Genomic DNA, 21,062 nt, shown 5'->3' with positions numbered 1-21,062 from the left:
AGTTAAACTACTCCACAATCTGCTTGCAAAACCTTCACATAGGCCCAAAGGCCTGGACAATAGACATAGAATCCATTCTCATTCTGTGGCTTAAATTCTACCTGTTATGATTCCTTCTGGGCAGTCACAACTGAAATTTGAATATGTTGAAAACAGATGAAACACACATGAAAATGGCTGTGATCTGCTGAATAAAATTAGCAAACTTTCTCATATTTCTCCACCCCTGGGAGTTAATGGAGTAAGACAGATTTCAAAAATTATTTGAAACCATTGTCTAAAACATAGAATTTCCTCCACTGTTGTCAAGGAAACTAGAGTTTGCTGCAGTGCAAGGGATATCCATATCTCAGACCTCTTTCTGAACTAACACCCATTTAATTCCATTTTATTTTCTCAGATGTTGTCTTTCTTGCATGTCGCCATGTTCTTATAAAGTTTTGTTTGTTTACGGTGGTTTTCTCCGTTTGTTTAAACACATTAATGGGTTTCATTGAAATGCATGAATTATTTTTTAAAGATGAAGTGAAACGGTTAGATGTAACCCCAATGTTTACTGTTCATAACCATAGCTATGCCCTCTCTGTGATCTTTGCATAAATGCACATTTAAATTTGTTGTGAAAAAGGCTGATTCATTTACACATACACCACATAGACTATTGTTAATGCAGCTTCTCACGATGATTGTAACCCCAAAACACTTAATTGTGCTTTAAATTCAATCATTAGTCAGTATTCAGTATTTATCAAAGATCACATAAAGGTAGTATAGACTGTACAATACTATTCTTGTAAATCTTAAAAACCCCACTTCACCCCAACGTGACTCATGTTGGCCCCTCCCCATTTGACCAAACCCCGCCTACCTTGCCCCACCCGCCCCGTAAGCCCTGCCCCAGGACCATATTGCTGCATTTAACTAGTGTCACCCTTCTCCCACACAGGTGAATCAGGTGCAGAGGAGTGGTCCCAGTGGAGCTCATGCTCTGTAACATGCGGTCAAGGGTCGCAGGTGCGAACAAGAACATGTGTCTCACCATACGGAACACACTGCAGCGGCCCTTTAAGAGAATCAAGGGTTTGCAATAACACTGCCCCTTGTCCAGGTAGTGTTAGCCGCAGATTCTTGAATATTAATGTTTTGCTCATTTGTTGTTTATGGGAGGAAATGTGATGTTGTGTTTTAACAAACTTTTCAATGTGTCTATTTAAGAATGTATGATTATCAATATTGCAGGTACTATTATAATAATCAATCTAATGCTTTCTTTCTTTAATGTTATTTTGTGAATGTGTTTCCTTTTTCATGATCACTTTTGTGTTTTCCATTTCATATAACTGTAAAGGCAATTCATCAGCATTGAAATGGTTTAATGACATGTGGTTCTGCATGGAGCTTGGGGAGCAGTAGATACTGATGTGTTGTCAGCTTCATTTCCTTGAAGGTCAGCCGTGCATTTTAAAATAGCTTGGCAGCGTTTCTTCAAACACACTGTAAGGCATTTCTTCCTCAACCCATGATGGCAGGGCAGATGAGTCACTGGCAGTCAGGTATCAGCATCAGATGTTTTTGTGACTGGTGATTGCAGCGGCCTAATGTTTGTCTGTATGCGTCTGGTAGGACAGCGTGCCTTTCTAAACAAGTCACCATTATCCTTTTTTGGGATTGTTTACACAGACAAATATGTTGATTTAGTAATGAGATTCTGAACTCATGTTTCGTCAAGACATTTGCTGGCGCTGTTAAGTGAAGTGCTTCTGATATTGCATCACAAACTCTTAACTAATTATGGCTGATAAAATTACTATGAGCTGCATCCTCTGACATTCTGATTTCTGATGTACTGTACTTCATTTTTAGATGTGGCATGTGTAAGTGGGAAGTTGGTAGTTTTCAAAGGGGTCATTCTCTCACTGAGCGTGGACATTAAGAGCTAGAAAGAGAATGAGTCATTTCAAAAGAGCTGTTGCCCAAATACATTCTTGGTGTGACTCCTCTATGGCCATTAATATTTAGCTCAGACAGCATTAAAACTCCTAATTCTCAAGAAATAAAACGCTACACAGCCCAATTCCAGGTATATGCATTCATTTGCATGAAGAATAATTATCAATTCAGAACCAGAACGTACGGAGCTGCCCAAGTGAATTCGTTATTGTCTTTGATTTATCTCAAGACCTGCAGACATTAGGTATTTGCTCGTGGCTAATTGTGGATCCAGAACTTTCTTTCACATAATAATGCAGAGACGCTTATCACCAAATAACTGGGCCATAAAAGTCTGGGACAACTATAAAACAATTTGAACTTTTCTCACAAGAGCAGGCCTGTATGAGATTTTTAGACGAAATAAGAGAGGGGATGAGTTAACTTCTAAAATGTCACTATTTTTAATTTATTAAATTGTTTCATGTGTTTTTAGTTAGATAAAATCTAATTTATTGTCCTGCAGCGTCGATAAATTGTACTGCCTGTAATATCTGTGTTGAAAACCTTGCAGTTATATCACAGAATTTGTTTTTTCAAGTCATCCTCGAAAAATCCAGCTATTACAGCACTAACCTTAAAAAATTTACAGTAGCAAACTGGTGCAAAAAAAAAAAAAAAATCCTACCTGGCATGGTGCCGCATGAAACAGCGAGACTATATCTAATATTCTGTAAGGCAGACAGATAGATTCTCTTTCTTCAACCTGTCTTTATGCCAAGGTGGAAGGATACCTCCAAAACAGAGTATGCTTGAATTAAAGATACATCACTTCCAGTCTGAAGGAACCTTACCTTTTAGTCACCATCGCTGAAAACACCAACATCATCTGTGAACAATGGTTCAGGCGCTGCAGGCTGAGATCAAGCATGCCTCAATACAAGCTGTGATGCCACTCATCCAACACAATGCATCTGCCAAAACACAATAACACCTCTGCTTTACAAAATAGTTTACCTTAGTAGTCCCCCTTTTCAACCCAACTAACAGCACCCGTGTCTTTTTTTTTTTTTTAAAGTCTGGAGCAGCTATTCTGCAGAAGGAAGGCAGCCCATTATGATATTTCTATTAATATTTGACATTTCTGCAGTACAGGATTTACGTTCAGTGACAACTTTTAGAGCAATGCAGAATTAGCTCTTACATTGTTGCACTGAATATAACTTAGTGAAATGAGGTCAGTATTTAGCATTCAATACTGCTCTGTTTGCAGAGCAAGTTAAATATTATGCTATCTCAATTTATCAAGTTAACCCTTGCTGTCATTAAAACACTTTTACAAAGCACGACTTTCATTTGTGTTAGTATTAACTATTACAAATTTCACAATGTGTGGTTTGGCTGGGGTGGGGGAACAGAGTTGTTTTACGTTTTCAGACTGACCAATTATGGCATCAGTCAATTTGAAGATTCTTGGCTGCCAGGATAATGCACTGGTTTTATTTTATCTTGCTACCAGCAAGTGATAAAGTATTGTCTGTTCACCACTATAGACTGATGCAGTTTATGCCACTGACCCCCCACTGCCTTCAAACGCTGCCAAAAACACAGAGCAGAGCCATACCTTTGCACTTGAGTAAGATATTCCGTGATTTCAACGAGCGCAGCTAACATAGCTTAGTTTTCTGTTAAGCTAGCAAAGCGACGTAAACAACGACTCCCCTCACTGAGCATGCGCAGACATGTCTGTCCGGGCGCCTCCTACTCTGCGTCTGCGACCTGAATGCAGGCGCGCGGACTTCTTTCGGAATTAACTGCGCTCTGCTCAATACTCTTACTTACTGTGCCGCTCAAGAGCAAAGGTATGTCTCTTGTATGATTTTAGTGGTTTTTGGGCGACAGTGGAGATTTAGAGGAACTGGCTACTTCAGGATGGAGCTTGTGGTCTGTCATGACATTTGTTGACAGTGAGTTAATAAACAATAACGCCAGCCTTGTCCAACAAGTATGTGTTTAATGTAGAAAGGAATGTTGACAGTTGATATGCTGTATAAATATTGATTTGCCTCAAATGAATGAAATGGTCTATTTTAGCTGCACTAAATACCTGCTGCTATTAGGCTAGTATGATCGCTGGTATACAGAGTGGGATATATTTAGCAGCACCACCGATTTCCTTACAGTAAACAGAGGAAAAACTGGGCATTTAGCATAAGCACAAATGGCCTCCATGGAAACAAAGCATTTGCAAACAAAAGACAGGTGTCGTCTTAAAATATTACATTTTTGCCAGCTTGATAAAAAAAGACAAACAACCCAGAGGCAAATCAAAAATTGAAGACTGGAAGAAGTTCTGGCTTTTATTATTAACCAGTGAAGAAACAGTAATGATAAGACACAATCTAGTACAAGTAAGAGCGCATTTCCTGTTAAGACATCAGTGCAAAATAGTAAAGTTTGACTGTGAGCCAGTCACACTTGGAAACTTACGAATTAAGGGGGATATTAAAATTGATTTGTGGGAAAGCTAAATAAGAACAAGAGCAAAATAAAAACAAGATTTCCCCATGTAGCATTATAAATGTGATAAGGACATGAACTCTGAAAAGTGGCTGTTTATTAGAGAAACCCTGTGAAGGACTCTTAAAGCACTTCTGATTACTGTATGTGAGAGGAAAACCTACTGTATCGCAAAAGCATTTCCAGGCGCCGTTGATTCTTTCTTTGCATTGTGCAAATCTAAGTGTAGTATTGCACACAGCAGCCTCATGCTGCAGCATAATGATTAGCAGCGTGGACTTGGTTGTGTTTTTAGTCGAAACCATCTCAAACAGCTCTGTGGCAAAAAAAAAGAGATGGCACTCTGCAATAAAATAATAAGCACAGTATTGTGAATACAGCTTTGCACAATAGGCAGGCTAACAAGTTAAAATGGGAAAACCTCACTGGAATGTTATGAGAGGGCCAATCAAATCCCAGCTTACCACAAATTAATAAAAACATTTTTGGCAAATGCATTAGCCTTGTCCACCATCTTGTGCTGGTCCAAGAATTTCACCTCTAGCAGCACAATACGGTCGCTCATGGCCGTCCCTGTAAATCGTGGCCGCAGTTCAGAGAAAAAACACACAAAGAAGCGGAATCCTATTCCATCATTGCTAGCTATGGTGACTGCCTGCTTTGAACTCGAAATTTTCAAAGTAAATGCTTCGGCCACCACGGGACACTTAGCTAAGAGCATCAAAGCAGTGCCTGGAGGCAGGGGCCGGGACAGACGGTAGCTCGCCTCACGGCGGCCCATCGGCTTGATCCCAAGGTCCAATTACTCTACAACTGATCCTGAGATCCAACTATTGTACTGCAGGAACTTTAAGCCTCTGCACAAGCTGTGGATAGTGACCCCTCTGAAGACCAACCATCAATTCCCTGTGGACAGAGTAGTCAGACAAGGTCTAAAATCCCATTTGCAATCAACAAATGATAAAAGGCCACCACATACAGTATGTTGTGTCCTCTGCAAATCGTCATTAATTCTGTTCTTTATTTTGTGCCTCAGTTTTGAAAAGGCTGAAAATGTAAAGACATGACTGCACACATATCAGCCTGTTATTTTAATCGCAGCTCCCTGTGTGCCATTGCAGCTGATTAGAAAACAAGGAATTTGCGGCTATAATGTGATTTGTCCTTAGCAGGCACATACACTTAGAAAATAGCTCCAGCGTGATCTGGGCTTGATACAATTTCCATCCCCTTCAGTTCTGTCAGTAAATGCACAGTATCGCTGGGATCAAGAAGCCAGCAGTTGCTTTGGAAAATAATATCAGAGGTTAAACTTTTACACTTTCAAAGTCTTGTGTTCACCATTTCATATCACTGTGTACGTTTAGGAACACTGCGAGTGCCAAGACATGACAGGAGGTGTCTTACTGCTGTCAGCCTCTCAGATTTACATATTTCCTTCTCCAAAGTAAAACTTTGAGCCAATAGCAAATATTCTCTGCAGTTCTATGAAGACTCACCATCTGTCAACCAGAACCCTGTTAAGCTTACACACAAAGCAAGATGCAAGAGGAACGGTGCTTTTTACCAGCTATTGTTTAAAATGAAATGAGAAAATAGCAATTATAGTGTAAAAAATTGACAAATTTATCAATAGCGTTATATTTTAGTGATATGTGTGCTGGAAAATGGTCTGCAGTGTTGTTAGATACAAAGGGAAATGCCGGAAATGATTAGAAACCCATGCCAAAATTATCCTCTCAATTAAAAGTTTTTGAAATTTCACTCTAAAGATCAAAACTTTGTAAAATGGGACATCTTGCTGTCGTTGTTTTTAATGTATTTTGCTATTTTAGTTTTTAATATTTTGACTGAACAATTGCAGTGGTAGTATGTGCCAAGAGTCCATTGATAGCAGTGTGCTACGTGAGATTTAGAATGATTTTCATTCACGTAAAATTATTAGCCTTTCAACAAGTTTAGCATTAGTTGCTCAGGCATATATGTGATGAGGAAACACCATATGCAACATGTCAATGAAGATAATATAAGATAAAACTTTAAATAAATTTGGGCATTACAGCAGCATGTAATATCAGTGGGAAGAAAAATAGCAGCAGAGATAGAGAACATTTGAAAAAAAAACCACAAGATAAAAAAGTAGACTATATATATATGTACATATTATACAATGGATGAATCCCTTTTGGATTTGGGCTGTCTAGCCTGATATTTAGTCAAAATGGCCGTTTCATTAACAATAACACGACAAAATGTAAAATGCAGGGGGGTTAGTCAGAGGTCTGGAACCAGGTTAAGGAGCTGTCTGCTTTGTGTATAAGCATGATTAGCATGTTAGTGTAATGAGAGATATGCAGAACCATTGTCAGGCCACATTAGCCTGAAGGTCCACTAAATAAACTCAGCAGACTGTAGCACGATGTAGACCTGCTGCTCCTCACCCACACCCTGGAAGTCAGGACTTTTATTGTTGTTATTCTGCATGTGAATATTTTTTTTTATCATTTTCTATACCGTTACTACTGTAGGACACATTGTCAGTGGGTACCATTTATTATCATTGTGTTCATGAAAAGCCAAAACTAAATGTACAGAGGTGACTGAAGCTTGAGGCCAGGCTTTGTGAAGACCCACAGTGTCTGTGTGCTCAGTGTTTCATTTACATTAGTTCTGTTGCTAATTGTTTTTGATTGATTGTGTTTCATTTATGGCTTCACTGCAGCTTGTTATGGGCTTGTTTATGCTATAGCAGGGACTGAGACATTGATTAGGCCTGACGCCTTTTCTGTGCCCGCAGTACACGGTGTATGGGAGGAGTGGTCACCGTGGAGCCTGTGCTCATTCACGTGTGGCCGAGGTCACCGCACTAGGACTAGGATGTGTGCCCCTCCCCAGCATGGAGGCAGGGCCTGTGATGGACCTGAGACCCAGACTAAGCTTTGCAACATAGCCCTATGCCCAGGTATCATCTGTCTGCTCTCTAAATGTATTAAGAATAACAATATTAACAATTATCCCTGAAGGCATGATGATGAGAGGGAGGTAAAAGCGATTTACCTTACACGCTTCCATATAGTTATTACTCAACAATTATTGCAAAGGTGAGTAAAAAACTGAATGAATGTAGGGTCTGTGGTGCATTTCAAGTAGTAGTGCTTACACAATGATGCCGTTCAGGAAACCCTGTTGAGAGTCAGTACTGTAATACTGACGTCAAAATCACTTACCCGCAATGGCCTGTGAATGGTAAGCAGATTAGTGGTGATGAGTTTTTCCACACAGTAAATGTTAGCTTTGCTCTAACAGACTCAGTGAAAACCACTCAATCCCAGATGCTTTCCCTCTGCCCAGACAGGCAAACTGGAAGGCAGTTAACAAACCTTATTTTTGCAGTTTGTGCCTTTTGATATTTGAATAATCTAAATCTTAATATACAGACATTCTAACAAGCACGCCTTTTATGCTTTGTTCTTTGGCTGAATTCTAACTTGTAGAAAAAAACAAACAAACAATGCTGGAAACCAGCAGTGTGTTTCACCAAAATCTGGTAGCCAATGTAATTTTTTTTTTTTTATGCTTTCCACTTAATGTCTGTTTTATTGGTTTTCTCCCTGAGAGAGAATAGTGATCTGAATATCTCCTCCCATTTCTTTCTGCCGTCTTTCTCCCTTCACATGGGACATGCTTGTTGGGTTGTGGTTGGTGCCTCAGTGGACGGACAGTGGCAGGAGTGGAGCTCTTGGAGCGATTGCTCGGTGACCTGTGCCAATGGCACTCAGCAGAGGACCAGGCAGTGCTCAGCGGCCGCCCATGGGGGATCTGAGTGTCGCGGTCACTGGGCAGAAAGCAGAGAGTGCCATAATCCTGACTGCACAGGTAAAATCCTGAGCCTCTTAATTCTGTATCCGCTTTGATGTCTAAATTCGAAATCATTATTTCAAACAGGGAACAGAGAGACAAAAAAGAGTGCGACCCATATTGCCATCGTCATTACAATCACGAGGACCACAATCATTACTGTGAACTCCAGACGAAGCATGCAGCCTGATTTCACTGAGCTGTTTTACCCCTTCTTTTGTGTACCGAAAAGCTCTGCAGCAAGAATCAAAGCTGTGTTGTAAGAATCAAGAATAATGTTTAAGACCATGCTCTATCAATTGGATTTGTAAAATCCAGTTAGATATACTGTATGCCTTTCACATAATTCAGGGTTAGCTGTCCAAACTGCCTGTCAACATCATAGATGTATTAGAGGCTCAAAGATGTCAGCTTAGTGGTCTCCATCAGGCTTTGAATTGTCTGATCGTATGAAGGGCCTGAGCACTCTCATAATCTCTTGATGCAATTTTCACTGCAGCAGCACAAAACAGCTGGGGTTTTATTCTGTTTTTCTCTGGTATGTGTGTGTGTGTGTGTGGCAAAGACGATTCCTCTTAAATGTTTGAAAGTCAGTGGAAATGTTGTGTAACCAGCCATCCAACCTTATGCTCTCTTGGACCACTGGAGTAGCGGTAGAAGCTTGTGAATGCGCACTTTCAATTTGTGCTTATGATAATGAAGCTGGAGATGCTTTTGTTTGCCTCACAGTGAGAGCGTGCATTATGCAATTTATTCATTTAATGAGGCCTACCTATTCAGCAATTCTTATTTGTTTCCAAGGTGAGAGATCAAACATTAGTGAGACAACACAGCCTGAGCCATCATTTAACAAGTCAGCACCATGTTCACGACTGCTAGAGGCATTGTCTTGCTTTGTGGGAAAAAGAAAACACAAAAAAAAAACGAGTTCAAAGCAAACCCAGTATGTTTTTCAGAAATGCTCAAATATATCTTTGAGCAATGTAGCGTGCTAAAAAGCAACAGGCATTCTTTTGAAATGAAACAAAACAGAAGTAAAAAAAAAAAAAAAAAGCCTGACTAATAAGTACAATAAAGGCCTGTGCAGGATTTGAATCAATGTTATGTGTTTCAAAATTGGAAGAATTTCTCTAGGACTGCTGCCGCACAATGAGCTCTTTGAAACTCATGAGCATGCATCTGTCTGAGGAATCAGCTGCTCTGATGTGGAGCAGAGGCTTCAGCATCCACCGGGACTTGATCAGTGTCTCGCGGATAGTTTTAGCCAACAGGTCACACTGGTTTCTGTTCTTTTCTGTCCTCCGGAAGCGATCCTGGCGCAGGTTAGTTGTGGGACACAAAATAGCCCCGCACGTGCGAAGGAGGGGGTAAGTGGAGGTTAAAATGAGAGCGGAGCGTGTTTCTTGCTCACAGGGTGTTGTACCTTTTTGTTCAGACAAGGGCATATGATTTACAACATTGCTGACGGGGAGCATCTGTTTTTTTTTTTTTTGTTCTTTTTGTTTTTTTCTGTCTAATGCACAGTTTAACAGTGTTCATTACAAGGGCATAAAGCATGCTGCTGGTTTTGAAAACTTCAGCACAAATGCCTTTTTAATACTGGCAAAGTGAGGCAAATAATCACCACTCACAGAACAGCTTCTTTAGCCATAAAACACACACACCCCTGATTATTTAGAGTAATTCTGTTCAGTTTTGGAGCGTTACCTATAAACTGCATCAACAGACTGAATGCTTGGACAGCAAAAGAAATAAATGTAATCAAAAATGATATTTTAGATGTCACACTCTAATTAGAAGCTTGAATTGCAGAGGAAGAAAAATCCTCATAGAGATATCTCATTTTAGTTGACGTTCTGTTGGTTTTTTGGCACATTTTACACCTCCGAGAGTGTCTGTCTCTAACCCAGAATGATTCTGTTTTAGCTAACGGCCAGTGGAATCCTTGGGGCCCGTGGAGCGGCTGCTCTAAGTCCTGCGACGGCGGGTGGCAGAGGCGAGCCCGGGTGTGTCAGGGGGCAGCGGTGACCGGGCAGCAGTGCGACGGCACCGGAGAAGAAGTCAGAAAGTGCAGCGACCAACGCTGTCCAGGTGAGCCAAAGGATAATAAGACCTGCATCCGAATGAAAGCGGGGGGATAATTATCTCTGCGGGTTGAATGACATGTCTCGTTACATGAGATTAGTTAAAACAGGATCTGAAGAGGAGATGCAGAGAAGCTGGTACAGAGGAGGGATGAATGAATGTGAATATATTCCAAAGTCACTGAAAAACAGGTGATGACAATTTTCAAGTAATCTCTTTCTGAAGTGGAGTCTTAAACATAAAATCACTTAGTGCTTCTATTATCTGAAGTCACAGTAACATTTTTATTTTTATTATTATTATAATTATGTAGCATCTACACGCCCGAAAATTGTGATTCAGGAAGAGGGTACATTTTACTATAATCCCTAAACGGCGTGCTCATACTCACCAACACCATACAGCTTTGATCTCCTACATTTCCATACGTCCTTATATGTAATATGAAGAAACTGTTGCATCACATTGGAAATGCTGAAAAGCACTTTGCATTGACGCTTGCACCTCTTTTCTTTCCAGCACCGTATGAGATTTGTCCTGAGGACTATGCGGTGTCAATGGTGTGGAGACGGACGCCTTCGGGAGAGCTGGCCTTTAATAGATGCCCACCCAACGCCACAGGTGAGGACACGAGCAGCAGTTCTTCTTTTGTTATCACCACCTAATTTCTAAATGTTATAGTGTCTTCTTAGTCTCCTTACATTATTATTGGCTGTCTTCCTTCTTTTAAAGAAATGAGAAATCTGTCTGATCCATCCCGTGAGTGTAAATTGAGAAGAGTAGTCCTCCCATAAAAGGTGACAAAAGGCTGGAGTACATTTTAATATGTATGATCCGGAATCAGCTTTTTGCTAAACCATGCGATGGCGTGATTGATCCACCTACATTTGACTAAATTTCAGGGGATGGCTGTTTGATTCACACTGATTTGCCACAAGTCACTTTATAGCGGTAGAAATAGCCTGCAATCTTACACTACTGTCATAGTTTCACTGTTTGAATACACATCAAAATGTTAGTAATTCGGCTACATTATGAGGAATAATGATTTCTGCCGCCATAGCAAGTTATGAACAAGCCTTTTAGTTTTTCTCTGCGTGATGTATAAACTCACCAAAACATCATGGTGATAAAACTATATGTGCTGCCAAAGCTGTGCGACGGCAGGAGAAAACACGTATCCTTTCATCCCCTTTCCACATGCACCGATGTAACCCCCGGCTACACCCGTCGGTGCACAGCGTGTGCAGCGGAGGGGGGAAGAATGGTAGCTGTGTTTCTGAGAGCATTGTTGAAGAAATGCACACCGAGGTCTGTTTTCAGACAGTAAGCAGAAGCTTTAACATGTGCATGGCGAGGAGGGCATTAGAGCAGAGGATGCAAGGCGAGACTAACACTCAGCTCTTGAAAAGAAGAGAAAGGAGGGGGGGATAAAAAGGGAGTGCAGCCGCTGATGAAGCTGTTGTGATACTTTTGTTCTCGCCGAAGGTCAGTTTGCTAACAAAACAGGACAGTGCAGCGCTGTTGGGTGCCAAAGTTACATGTTGGTTGGTAAGCTGTTGTTAAACTTTAAACAGTCGGAGGTGTTCTGAATTGACATTTCCTCCACAGCCATAAAATAACTAACTGGCAAAGTAGCTGTAGTAGCAAACACGCTGTCATTCACAGATGGCTTACCCGCGGCAAAGTTACGCAGAGTAAGATTTAGTAGCGTGACATTAGCTTTCTGGCTTGACATTAGTTTTATGGCTAATAAATGTTTGGCACTATGAAGCTATTTCCAGCACACAGGGAGGCCTTTTTGTGTTTTTTCTTCTTCTTCTCTGAAATGATGTTGTTGGGAATTTAACACCTTCGCTGATTAACAGTTTAATTTACACCAAGAGGTGTCTATGTGTGCCAGATTCAGGTCAGTCAGTCCGGGGGAGACAGACCCCTCCTTTATACAAACTAATTAGTGTTCTTTACTGAGCAGAGTCACATTCATTAATTACATTAATTACATTTAAAGGAAGTAAACATTGTATTGTTGTGAACCCTGGACATTAATGATTAATTTACTCCACAGTTTTTTCTTAAATGAACTGCATTTGTATGCTGTTACAGAGATGTATCTCATTGCTGCAGTCTGTGTGCTGGTATCTTATGATCACACAGTAGGTTCAGACACATTCTGGCATCTGACAATAAAGCAGAGCTGAGCTGTGAGCATGTCCCACACGAAGATAATACGAGGAGGCCATGTCACTTTACCAGAGAGCCAGGACCCTTATTACCTGTGTAGCGGTTCAATTTTTAAGGTTATTCATTTATAGAGCACCTATATGTACATATATGTTCATAACAGAGGTTGTGGAAATAAAAACACATTAAAATATGGACATGTTTAAATATAATCTTAAACTCCAGGCATCAGATAAAGATAAAAACAGCACTAATAACACTACTAAAAGCCAGAGGATGAAACTCAAGGTGCGTCTTAAAAGCATCAACAGACTCAGGCGGACTCAGTGGAAATAAAGCAAGATTTAAGTGTCATGATAAAATATATGTCATGTTTAAGCAAAGTGCATCCCCCTTTCAAAGCTGCCGCTGACCACTGGAACAAAAGACCATGATGGACAATGATTCAGGTCAGGTCAAGTTCATTTGTGAAGCCATTAATCACAGTTCCAGTGTCAGCGCGTTTCACAGATCCCACGTTGTCTAGCTATAAATGAAAACAACACCTCCCAGCCTTTGACCTGTAATTAGGTCAAGGTCAAAGTCACGAAACCCTTAATGAGGAAAATGTAAATAGAAAGACCGCACAAACAAACCTCCTCCTTCCAGGACAGTCGGACATGTAATTGCTGCTGAGAGCGGGTAAACAAAGATGAAATATTGATCAGCAAAGGCAACACAAGGAAATGTGCGACATTGGTGCAGGAGGGCTGCTTGGGAGAAGCGTCCAAATGTGTTAGGGGGCATCAACGCCTACTCAGCCGTAGTCACCGTCATCATCAAGGTCATCATAGGAGAAGCACCCAGCACACGGGCATCAGCGCCACCTCGGTCATCACGGATGACAACGGCCGCCAGAGGCGAGAGGGGAGGGAAAGTGGAGAGGATACACAGACACGGCAGATGAATTTGTTGGCTTTGTATCGCTCAAACAGAGGTTCATACACAAAGTACATTTGCAGCAGCCATCTGTCTAGCTAGTCAGACATTCCTGAAGGGACTTGGCGACTTCTAGGCACCGTGCAAGGCTGAAGCAAGATGCAAGAAGAAGAAAAATGCATGTTAGAAAATGAGATTCCCAAATTTCTTTAACATACAGCACAGAATGCTGTGAGTCTGTAATTCTGTGAGTCTTGTAGATTATTAAAGGATTCTGTAAGATGTGCTTTTTGCATGCTTAATCATGTTATACTGGACAAGTATATATACAAAAAGAATAGCTTGTGTGCTTTAATATTTGATTACATTTTTAAATATTTACTGTTTGTGTAGCCTTTTTCTACATGCAGTTTTGACTCTGCTGACACCTGGGGTCACTTTCCAGAAGAGATTTTGCATGTAAAAGTTCTTATGTGCCTGTTTAACAAGAGCCCCAAATCTCAATTTAAGTTTGCATCTCCCAACTGAAGTGGGGAGAAATTTAAGCAATGAAAACCACAAGCTGTTAAAATCATCACAGGTTTATTAAAATATTATGGACGTCATTTTATGTGTGATATTTAAGTACAATCATTGGTGGTAGGTAGTTCCTAGTTTCTTATTTCTTTCTCTAAAGTAAGGGATTTATGTTGTTTTTCTACCACTGGATGATATTCACCACTTAAAGTCCTTGTCTGTGAGTGTTTTTAGACACCTCTTATCTCTGGTAAACACTGTTCTAGCCTGCTGTCTTGGGGAGGATTGTTCGAATAAAAATTCCCCTTTAACAGCAGCCGAGTTTAGGATGCTGTAAAACCGGACAGCGACAGGTCAATGCCTCAGTGGAGTGCAGCCTTGGTTTTGATCAAGCGCATCTCCACTGACCTATATTTCATCCTCAACCTACTCTACATCACTGATGATGCAAGGAGAGACGACAGATTGATGCAGAATCAAAGCAAAAGCCTCACGTTGCCATCCCTGACCGCGTTTGATACCACCACCGACATGGATCAAAGCCTAAATCACTGAAGAATATATGTTTTTATCAAATGCCCATCTAAAAGTTGAAATAACATGAAAATTTATTCAGGAAATTTAGACCACAGAGTGCTTATGTACGTTTTATTTCATGAAATGGCGGCACGTGTGGTATAAAGTTCTAGTTTTATTATACAGCTAATAAACCACAACTATGATTTTATCTGCAAAACTCAAAAAGAGCTATGGTCCAGGCTTTTCACGCCTGCTAGTGAATTCACATTAGGATTGCAAAATCATACAGCATAATACTAAAATGAAAGCAGACTAAAGGTCATCAGGCATCCTTTGAAAACATCTTTCTGTAGCTTTTGATTTAAACTCGTCTTTCAAATCAGTAAAACAATCAGATTCACATCAGTCATTCGAGAAACGTTCTAGCTTATCTTGAATGTGACCTCTTTCTTGCATGATTAACATTTTTATTGGTGCTTTTATGGTAAATATCATTCACAAGCATACAGGTGACAAATATCTGGTGGTAGGACAACCAGTAGCATTAATGTGACCTCTTTTTACTACTTTGTGTCTTTTTGTCAATTTCCACTTAAAGCGCGAGTCTTTCTCAGTTTACAATGACCTTTAGGAATGTCAGAGCCAAAACGCTGAAGTGAATCCCTAATTTCTCCGCATCGCACCATCACAAAATACACTTTTTACCATTTTTTTTTTCAGTGTGAAGGCCAGAAATATGATAGAATAAAAAATGTGAAAACATTCCTTTGAGTGCTGGCATTTTTAAAAATAGGAGTCTGGATTATGAAAGAAAATAAAAGTGCCCAGGTGAAGCCGCTGTGGAGGGAGACGGATGCTGTAAAAAAAGCGATGGGCTTCTCCTGCTGCCCTCTGGGTTGTCTCATGGTGCTGCATGGGCGCTCCCGGCATATAGCGGTGTTTTGTGTGCACTCATGGCTTCAGTGCCTATCACCAGGTAGTAGCTGTGGAGAAGGTGGGCGTAGGAGGTGTGGTTTTGATCTCTCTCTGTCTGTGTGTGTTAGCGTATGAAAGAGCGAGAGAGACGGAGGGAGAGAGAGAACAAGAGATAGCGAAGGGTTTATGTGAAGCACGGATGCCAGGGGAAATGTTTTGTACTGTGGGAGTTTTCCTCAGGATGTCAAGCACCTGTGTTGGAGCGGTGGGGTGATGTGTGAAGTGCACTCCACCAGGTCGACAGCTGGGAAGGTGTGATGTTGGACCCCTATGTGGGATGTGTATGGCGATGTGGGCGGATATTGGGTGGTTCTGCTATTTCGGGATCACTGTTTAAATGCCTGACAGCTATCGCAGCTGAGCTGCTGCATGCTCGAATAATCCACTGTAAGTTGTACTAACACGGCACACAGTGCATATATTAAAAGCCATGGGACTGTGTCTGTAGCTCATAATATGAAACCACTTCTGTTCAAACACTGCAGCACTTTCTCTCCAGAAGCCTCTCTCTCTCTCCCCCTCTGTCTGTAATGTGCCTCCACTCCACTGCAAAATTTAATGGCTGATATCAAATTTTGATGGTGAGTGATGGGCAACAGAAATGGACAAAAGGGAAAGAGATAAGTCTTACTTAAAAAGTATTAATATTTCTGTCTTCCTTCTCCTTTTTTGTCTTTCTTCTTTTCCTTTATCCAACTCGCTCTACTCTGCCACTTCCATCTGCCTTTCTTTTGACTCTCCTTTGGTCTTAATCCCACACACCCCTCCACTCCCGATCCCCCCTCCCCCTCTACGCTCTTTACGCCCGCATCCTCATCTCCCCTCTCATCCCTCTCTGTCTCCTCTCCAAATCTGTCGCTGTCTCTTTCCCCTCTACAGGCACCACTAGTCGACGCTGCTCTTTGGATCACCGTGGTATGGCCTTCTGGGAGCAGCCCAGCTATGCTCGATGCATAACAAACGAATTCAGATACTTGCAGCAATCAGTAGGTGCAAAGTCAGCTCCCTCTCAGAGCCTCTGTTTCCAATGTATCATAAATTACGTCCCCAGTGTTTTTCCCACCCCCCCACCCCCATTCTCATCGCACTGTAGCCAAAGATTAACCACTCTCAACAGGGGAGCAAATTAAAACACTGGTTTTGCCATTTTTCCCTGTGTAATGAATGGTCATCGTCAAGTGCTTAAACTATTTGATTTAAAGTTTTTGGCACGTTCTCACCTGTGTTTGTCTCGTTGCCTCAGCTTGTACTTTTGCACATTTATGAACACTGAAAGAAGTGTCTCTACTCACCCACTAAATTTTAAATAACACCCATCACAGTGCATTACAATACAAGTTTATATTGCACCAGGATAACAAAGTTGAATGGTAACTACCTTATTTTTTAATAGAATCCCTTTTTGTATCAAAGGAACCTGGTGTGAACTCTCTTTCATCCTTTTTCATCTCCTGTATGATGAGATGACTGATTCACACACAAAAAAATATTTTTTTTCTTTTTTTCTGTAAGTCTTGGTCCATTTTAGAGAGCTTTATTAAATGTATTTTAGCTTTATTGTGTTTGTACTTAGTCTGGAAACACAATAGCATTTCCACTGGACTAGGAATTTTTTGTTACCCTCCATCACTGTTAAAAATAAAATAATTCAGAAGAGCTGAGATAGCACATACAACGCTGCACCTGTGAACATGTATTTATGGACATAAACCCTGTGCAATGATGTGAAATGTCATTTCGCTGTGCAATTTCTGCCTAAATGTGTGCCTTCTGCTCCAGTTAACTCCTTTATTCATATTGGCTCATTTCAAAACATCCGTGAGGCAGAATACATTTCGTCCTGGCTTAGATATAAGTGTCACATAAAGGGCCTCTGAGAGTTGAGTCTTTCTTCCCGATTTTTTGCACTCCATTTACTCCAAAATGTGTAGCTTAGCTCGCGTCTTGAGGACACCGATGCCCCAAGTTCTGTCTTCTCCTGTTTTTGGAGGTTCAGGGGCACCTTGCTAAGGGCCAGAGGATGCTGGCGGGGGATGGGATGTCCCAGGTCACGAAAAACCTGCTGGACCTCACCCAGAGGAGGAACTTTTACGCTGGTGACCTGCTGTCCTCTGTGGAGATCCTTCGCAATGTGACAGAGACCTTCAAGAGAGCCAGCTATGAGCCATCTTCAGATGATGTGCAAGTAAGTGGACAGTGGGCTTCTTCTAACTCTGAGACATGGATCTTTGTAAAATATATTGATCTCCTACTGTATAGCGGCTATAGCATTGTGACAAAGTAATCAGTGGATAAGGGAAATGTATGATGCATTTTACCACCAACAGATATGAGGAAAAAGGTTTTCTAGCAGGTCTGGAACAGCACAAAGGCTGACAAACACACCCATGGCTCTATTGTATCAAGAGATCTCCTCCACGTCCTAAGCTGTTTCATCTCATCATGTTAGGGTTGACTGCAGTCTTGATCCTCTTTATGTCAATAGGATGATGGAGATTACAGCTAAAGCTCCACCTCCATCACCAATAAGATAATTTATGTCCTCAGTGCTGTGTCATTTTCAAAGACACCCTTCTCACGTCTCTTTGTGGTCTTTGTGCTGTCCGCAGGAAGGAAATAAATGTTATTTACTATTTGATGGCAACGGCAAAGCAAGCTTTGAATTTTCCGAGTGTTAGTGAAAAACCTAATTCTCCATTATAGTTATGTTGCAGATTTCTAATCTTGCTTTGTTGCTACATCAAGCTTGTTTTATTGTTGTTGTTCTGCACAGAGATGTACTTCATATTAGCAAAGAAATAATTTCTGCTTTAACAGTGTGAAACTAAAGTCAATTTACACAGCGCTGTTTCTACTCACTAGGAAGTTATTTTTCCCATATTAAATGTGAAAATGTTTTACTGGATATTTTTAATTTAAAAAAATGCTCATAATGTAGTGTGTTTGAGGTTTGAGGAACTGTTAGTGGGAAAATATGAAATAGAGATACATAAAGAATGGAAAAAACAAACAACCAAGATATCTAACACAAGAATTGGGATAAATCAGCATATGTGATAGGACTTAATTGGCTTACATCTTGTACTTCAGATGTAGGTAATTAAGTCATCAAAATGCTGAACTCAATTATGCACTTCCAAAGCGCAGTGGTATTTATAAAATGTAAGGGATGCTCTTTTCCTCAGTTTCCTGCACATTTATCAGCCGTTTCCACAGGATGGAAGGTGTATGGTCTGCTGATAATACTCTGCAGAAATAAAACCCAAATGTGCTGGCCATGGATGGCAAACCAGAGCCCATTCAGCCATTTCCCCACCATAGAAAATCTTTGAGATGAGGAAAGCATCCTGTCTCTGGTTATTATGAGAGCTCTATAGTGTGTGTGGGCAGACAGGAGAGCAGTCAGCCAGCCCACCCCCTCCGTGTGTCTCTGCGCTAATGCAGTGTTAAAGTGGGCACATTACCACCAGAGGGAGCATAAGCATTCAAGTAGAAAACAAGATAGCCTGTGTCAAGAGAGAGAGCCACTCCCTCAGGCACATTGTAGACCAGACGAAATAACAAGGCTAAAGATCAGACAGGGGGTCCTATTACTACTGCAGGCATGCACCCCAAGCAGCCCCTTCTCTCCGCTGCAGAAGAAGACAAGCCACACAGCTGCTCAAACATTCCCTTTCATCTTTTTTTTTTTTTTTTTGATTGCAGCTCGTGCCTCTCTCGACTAGCATTTAATGTTTGCTGCAAGCTGCATGGGGGGGTTCAAGGTGTATTTTTGTCAGAGCCGGTCCACAATGTCTGTCTTTTCTCTGATGATTTACCATCATGGTCTCATGGTTTCAAATGTCCTGGTGCTATTCAGCCCTGCAGGGACCATCGTTATTCCCATGCAGAAATCCCCGTGAATGTCAGTATAGTATCCACAACAGCCCTTTTTGAGTGCATGGTGTTTATGTGTCATGATTTTAAAAGCATCTTGCTGCAGTGCCTGTAATACTTGTGTGTGGGTGTGTTACGTATTTTCCCTTTCATCATCTCCACAGAACTTCTTTCAAATCATCAGTAACCTCTTGGAGGAGGAAAATAAGGAGAAATGGGAAGATGCACAAAAGGTAAGCATGTTACCGTACACTTAGAGGTAATTCAGGTTGCGGCATGACCATTGTGCGTCTCAAAAATCGACTCAGAGCTTGTTTGCAGTTGCTCCATCTGAATAGCAGAGATAAAGAAAAGACAGGTTAGTACTACACATATCACCGCGAGAGGTCTTTCAGCAGGTGTGACATCTGGCCTCATTTAGAAAGCTAGTTCCTCAGAGCTCCACTTGGTGGCAGCAGCACTGTCACAGAGACTGTCCAGCTATTAACACTGCAGGACTCACTCCTGCTGCACACGCATTGTTTCGCCCAGCAGATGCACATCATAGCAACCAGTGTGATTAGGCCATTAGTTCAGTTAAATTTTAGAACAGAAACAAACAGGTTAGACATTTCATTGCTTGTACCAGAGCAGCTAAGACTCTCTATCAGCCTCTCTCTGACATTGTAAGGCAGCTGTGTCATATGGAGAAGCAGTATGACAAAATGTAGGGGACTGCAGCACTGTTGTAATGTATTGATGAAAAGTTTGAGTACAGAACGGTGCACTTTCTCGTCACCGTGTTTGTCCATGGAGATTGGCTTCTGGCTACGTCCTCTGTCGGGCACATCTCTCACAGCTCGAGAGGTGGCAACTCCCGTCTTCAAGACTGCCACTGGTGTCTGAGACAACGTGAACCCCGAAACCATGCAGATCCAGACTCTGACAGACATACCATCTGTGATGACTGCAAGTCTGCGCAGGGCATCTGCTCTCTTGTCACCTTCACTGGCAAAATGACTTAAATTAGGTATCACCTGCACTGTCACACGACTGAGGTGGCGTCTTAAAATCAGTCAGATCCCTTTTTTTGTGCCTCCGTTTCTCCATGGCTGACTTCAGGTAAGATTGTAGGGTGGAACGCAGGCAGTTCAAACTCTGCCAGTCCTGAGTTTCTCTACAGGCAGTAATTAGGTGTTTACTCACTGCAGCTTCGGTTTGGCAGGCCCCAAAGGTAGGTTGTCGGTGAGAAGAGCTCACAAATGAGCAGTCTCGTCAGTAAGAATGTGTCAGAGAGACAGAGACAGACGGCTTAGAGGAAATATAGAAAACGTTGTCTCTGTGATTGAACACCCAGAAGAGACATGTGTTAATTATTTCTGTAGTTATTAATGTGCCTGTCTAAAGAGTGCTGCTTCAGTTTCGGCACTCCACCAAGACAGCATTAGCTAAGCGGCGTCTCTGATTTCAGTAGACGATGCTCGGACTTCACGGATAGCAATTTGTCTCACTTGCTGGCTTCTCCTGCATTAATGAGCCGAGTTTTTACACAGCACCCACACACTGCATGCTGTGGACATTGAAAACACTCACATGAAACACCTCACTATGAGGTTTTGCTGGCTGCAGAGTTGGCTCTGTGCAGAGCTCACTATATATTCACCTCCTGTCACTGTTACCATGGCAAGGAAAGGAAGAGCTCT

The 21,062-nt window shown here is 41.4% G+C and overlaps 1 protein-coding gene across 1 annotated transcript in view; it reads left to right on the top strand.

The window, feature by feature from the left end:
• Positions 1–21,062, top strand: part of adgrb3 (adhesion G protein-coupled receptor B3) — a 112,163-nt gene that overhangs the window by 46,755 nt on the left and 44,346 nt on the right. The window contains exons 3-10 of the mRNA XM_041947375.1: positions 947–1,108; positions 7,247–7,411; positions 8,161–8,325; positions 10,234–10,398; positions 10,912–11,013; positions 16,384–16,490; positions 17,495–17,689; positions 19,545–19,613. Of these exons, the coding sequence (XP_041803309.1) occupies positions 947–1,108; positions 7,247–7,411; positions 8,161–8,325; positions 10,234–10,398; positions 10,912–11,013; positions 16,384–16,490; positions 17,495–17,689; positions 19,545–19,613 (1,130 nt within the window). The remainder of the gene's footprint in view (positions 1–946; positions 1,109–7,246; positions 7,412–8,160; positions 8,326–10,233; positions 10,399–10,911; positions 11,014–16,383; positions 16,491–17,494; positions 17,690–19,544; positions 19,614–21,062) is intronic.

Source organism: Chelmon rostratus, chromosome 11 (assembly GCF_017976325.1).
Source record: "Chelmon rostratus isolate fCheRos1 chromosome 11, fCheRos1.pri, whole genome shotgun sequence".
Taxonomy (NCBI): Eukaryota; Metazoa; Chordata; class Actinopteri; order Chaetodontiformes; family Chaetodontidae; genus Chelmon; species Chelmon rostratus.
The sequence above is the reverse complement of the archived record's forward strand: the minus strand, read 5'-3'. Positions and strand labels throughout refer to the sequence as shown.